This window comes from Octodon degus, unplaced genomic scaffold (genome assembly GCF_000260255.1).
Source record: "Octodon degus isolate 3935 unplaced genomic scaffold, OctDeg1.0 scaffold00079, whole genome shotgun sequence".
NCBI lineage: Eukaryota > Metazoa > Chordata > Mammalia > Rodentia > Octodontidae > Octodon > Octodon degus.
This window is the reverse complement of record NW_004524655.1, coordinates 9,907,337-9,911,717: the sequence shown is the minus strand read 5'-3', so window position 1 is coordinate 9,911,717 and position 4,381 is coordinate 9,907,337. Positions and strand designations below refer to the sequence as shown.

The 4,381-nt window shown below is 43.8% G+C and overlaps 1 protein-coding gene across 1 annotated transcript in view; it reads left to right on the top strand.

Annotated features, from left to right (window-relative positions):
- Positions 1-3,499, top strand: part of Snrpd3 (small nuclear ribonucleoprotein D3 polypeptide) — a 21,116-nt gene extending 17,617 nt beyond the window's left edge. Inside the window, exons 3-4 of the mRNA XM_004636321.2 lie at positions 1,286-1,478; positions 3,242-3,499. Of these exons, the coding sequence (XP_004636378.2) occupies positions 1,286-1,478; positions 3,242-3,303 (255 nt within the window). The 3' untranslated portion in view covers positions 3,304-3,499. The remainder of the gene's footprint in view (positions 1-1,285; positions 1,479-3,241) is intronic.
- The last annotated feature ends 882 nt before the right edge of the window (positions 3,500-4,381 follow it).

Sequence of the window (4,381 nt, the reverse complement as noted above, 5' to 3'; positions counted from 1 at the left end):
GTTTATTCCACTGAGCCATCTCCCCGGCCCCAAAAGATTGATTTTTAAAAATGAAAGTAGACCAAGGACAGTAGGAAGCTCTAAAAACCATTCCGGTCATACAGATAGAATCAGGGACATGATGGTGAACCCATGGCACACATACAGCATCTGCTGTTTATCACTGAAAACTAAAAAGTTTCACTGTAGTTGATCCAGAGGATTGCTGGTCTTTTTTGCCCTCTGGATGTTCAAACAGAGATTACCTGGCCACTTAGTGCTTGAAAAGAACAGGTGAATATGAGATGGCACAGGAACAGGAGGTAGCACATCTGTGAGATGGGCTGGACCATTTTAAGTGTAGCAAGTTCTCCCACCTAGTAGCTTGTTCATCACGTAAGCTACTTCTTACAGTAAGTGTGGTACCTGTTGATTTTAGCATTGGCAAATTTGTGTCACTTTCCCATGCCCAGGAGGTCCCCCTGGCAGACTTCGCCTAGAGAGTCCCTTTGTCCTGCCTGTGTTGCCACATTTGTCTTCCCAGAGTGTTGCCTTAACCCCGACAGCCTTTCATAAACTCGAATAACCTGCTTAAGTCTCTGAAGTGATAGCCTTGTCCTGGATCATGATTCTGTACCCCAGTCCTTGTATCTTAAATGTTCCTGAGTGCTCTCTCCTTCCTTTTTAAGCTCTTGCAGGCCCTGGCAGGAGGCACTGCTGCTGCCTTTGGTCCTCAGTCCCTGTCATTAGCCTTCCAGAGTGAACACTGGGAGAGTTGCAACTGTATCCACACTCCTGACTTTCATGGTACCTTTGCATTCTGACTATTAGGAAGATAGATACAGGCAAGGAAACAGTTTGAAGCTATCTCAGAGTTTGTCACCATCAGCAGCTCTGTACATGCTGACCCAGCAGAGAAAGGGCTCTGGGGTCAGGCCAGCTGTTTCCAGTCTAGAATCCTCCACATTCCAGTTGTTTGACCTTAGACATGTCCCCTGGTGGGGTTTTCGTCTGTTTGTTTTTTGGGGTTGATTTGGTTTTATGCATGTTTTTAATTTGAAAAACTGGGTGAGCACACATCTACCCTGGCGGTGTTATGAAGCTAATTTTATAAAGTGCTTAGCACAGTCCTTGGTGCACACAGTAAGTGCCAACAGCTGTTATGGGTCTTATTGCCTCTTTTTCTGTTATGTCAGTATTTGCATTTCCTGACCTTCCTGTCCCACTGCTTAAGTTTCCCTCTTTGTGTAGCCCTGTCCTCTGCTAGTACTATTGACCCTACTGATAACTAATACTTCTCTTCCAGATGTCCAACATCACAGTCACATACAGAGATGGTCGAGTGGCACAGCTAGAGCAGGTATACATCCGTGGCAGCAAGATCCGCTTTCTGATTTTGCCTGACATGCTGAAAAATGCGCCCATGTTAAAGAGCATGAAAAATAAAAACCAGGGCTCAGGAGCTGGCCGAGGAAAAGCTGCTATTCTGAAGGCTCAAGGTAGGTGCTTCTGTTTTGATTTTTAAAATCAGGTTTATCTTGTATTTTTAGGAAAAGGCCTGTTATAGCCCAAGGACAGAAGTGGACTTGACTTCAGACTCTCCACACCTCGTGTCATCCATTTTCTCCACATCCTGGGACATCCTCTGAGGCATTGGGGGCCTTATCCTGCTGTCTTCCATCTCATTTGATCCCAAGCATAGGGCTTGTACAAAATTCAAAGTAGCTTCTCTATAAAGGTGGATTCCCTGTCCTGAATGAAAGACTTAATAATCTATAATGAATTTCTGGAAAGTTCTTCTTTTCTAGAAGTTTTGTTCAAGATGCTTGGGGTAGCTTGTTCATACCTAGTTTGCTGAGCACACACAGCAGGGTGTGGATTAGCTGACTCCTGAAGCAGTAGGGCTGCATTCCTAGGGAGACTTGGTGGTGTGTTTTGATACCCAGCCTGTACTTGGGGAGATGCTGACAGAGGAAATCCTTTTCCAGATATAAATAAACAGGCTCGAGCCATCTTTGCTCACTAATGGGAACTGTACTTATAGTATCAAGGATTCTTATATTTGAAAATAAATTCCTTATTTAGTACACTTTCTGAGACCAGACTGTCCCTAGTAACTCAGTCTGGCTGTTCTTGTTAAGGGTTAGTCCAGGCAGGTTTTATTTACTTGGGTCCCTGAGATATTCTGCCACATTATTGGATAAGAAAGCAATAGTAGTCCTTAGAAACTTCCTTTGTGTCAGGGATAAGATTGGGCAGGAAAGCCAGATGTCGTGACAGGCACATGTGTGTCATCTCAGCTCTCAGGAATTGTCTCATGAGTTTAAGCATAGCCTGGGCTACATAGGAAGGCCTTAGATTCTTCGTTGGTATCTTCAGCCACATATTTTTACATGTGAGGTTTTTTAATTAAAAAATGTAAAAAAAAAAAAAAAAAATGTAGTAATATGATTCTTTAAAATGCCCCAGTGCAGCCTTCCCTGTCGTAGTGAATTTGCAACATCTTCTCTAGCCAGGGGGGACCCAGGTAGCTGTGCATTGAAAACTGTGGCAGTGAGTTTGCCAGACCCAGTGAGATCTTGAGCCATTTGTGCCTCTCAGCCCTTCTACCCTTTCAGCAGGTGGGGAGTTCTTGCAGGATTCTCTCCCTCTTCAGCATGGTTCCAGGCACTACAAGAGCATGGAAGGACAAGATGCCAGTTAGTAACCACCAGAATATTTTCATCTGCCCTTCAAGGGCTCTTGTCCCTTCCTTTGGGTCACAGAGAACAAAAGTTTTCTTAGTACACTTTGTATAGGAAGTGTTATTTTGTTTTTCTGTTATGAAACACTGTTTTCATGCAGAGAAATTCAAACATTGATTAAAAACTCTTGCCCAGGATTAACAGTTAGCAGATGTTAATGTTCAATTGTATTTGTTTAAGAATCTTAAAAGTGAATTATATTTATTTGTAAATGTTTTATTAGCTTACCCTGGCCAGCCCTAGAAATTCATCCTCTCTGTGGTTGTCAGACAGCTTTTGTTCTCTTTGCTGCTTCCCAGCCACTTGAGAGAACAGTGGGGCCCACTGCTGTAATGCCAGGCGTCAGTGCCAGGCCCACCCTTCCCGGGCCTCCATCCTCACTGGGAAGTATGATGGGCCAGGATCATGGTGGGCCCCGGAGCCTTTCAGGTCTCTCTCAGCTGGTGTCCCCGAGCTCCAGCTGCTGTACGTGAGCATTCACTGACTACTGACCTGTGTCCATCCTTTCTCCTTTTCAGTGGCTGCAAGAGGAAGAGGACGTGGAATGGGACGTGGAAACATCTTCCAGAAACGAAGATAACTTTTATGTTGAACAGAACTGTGCTTACATTTTTTATTCAGGGTATCTTGAGTTCATGGGGGCGGGCACTTGTGTGTATATCTTAGATTTGCTTTGACATCTTTCTCTCTAGATCCTAGGAAATGTTAAACTAAATAAATCTGGTTGTTCTGGTTTGGTTTTTGGTTGTGTTTTTTGTTATTTGTTTGTTTGTTTTAAGAAAATGAGGGCTGTGTGTTCATCTTGGAGTTTTCTTTGGCAGCAGAAGCCAAGGAATTTTGAAGCCCTTGGAAGGATTCCAGGACTTTGATGTAGCACAGATATTGATACACAGTGTAAGCTGCTGTTCTGAGACATTCGCTGGTTGAGCCCAGAAAAGCCCACCCTAGAGAAGCTCTGAAGGTTCATACAGGTCTCGTTCATCCTCAGGAACAGGCAGGCACACAGTGCACACTTTGTTCAGTTGAACCTTTTTGGGAATGTCATGAGCTCATCTTCAGCAGCACGGCTCATTCGTGCTGGCCCGTGAAACAGTCCATTGTTCTGTAGATGTCATGCTCGTGATTTTGCATTTGGGGAAAACAACCAATACTAAACAGTAATTCAGAGGATACTAGTTCCCCACACCTGTGGCTTATATCCTGGCCATACAAGCAGATTTGTGGTCACTTGGGGAACAGATTTTGTCTGTCAGAGCTCCTTGGCATTAATTGGCACATTAATTTTTAATACAGAAAAGAATTAGAGGATAATTTGCATTGGAGCAAAAATTTTAGCAGTGAAGAAGTTGGAAAAACAAAATGAAAACACTGAAATCATGTCAGGGATTCAATAAAGGGTAACCTACGGCATAGACCCTCAAGGCAGAATAGGATCCATTATTGACCCTTAGAATGTTTAATGGGCTGAGCGTGGTAACATGCCTGTAATCCAGCACTGGGGGCGCTGAGGCAGGAGGATCACTGAGTTCGAGGCCAGCCTGAACTGAATAGTGAGTTCAAGTCCACCTTGAACTACTTAGCCAGACCCTGTTGGAGAAAAAAAAATGTTGCTCAGTGAACAGATTGTTCAAATAATGGAATGGGAAGAAGCAAACGTA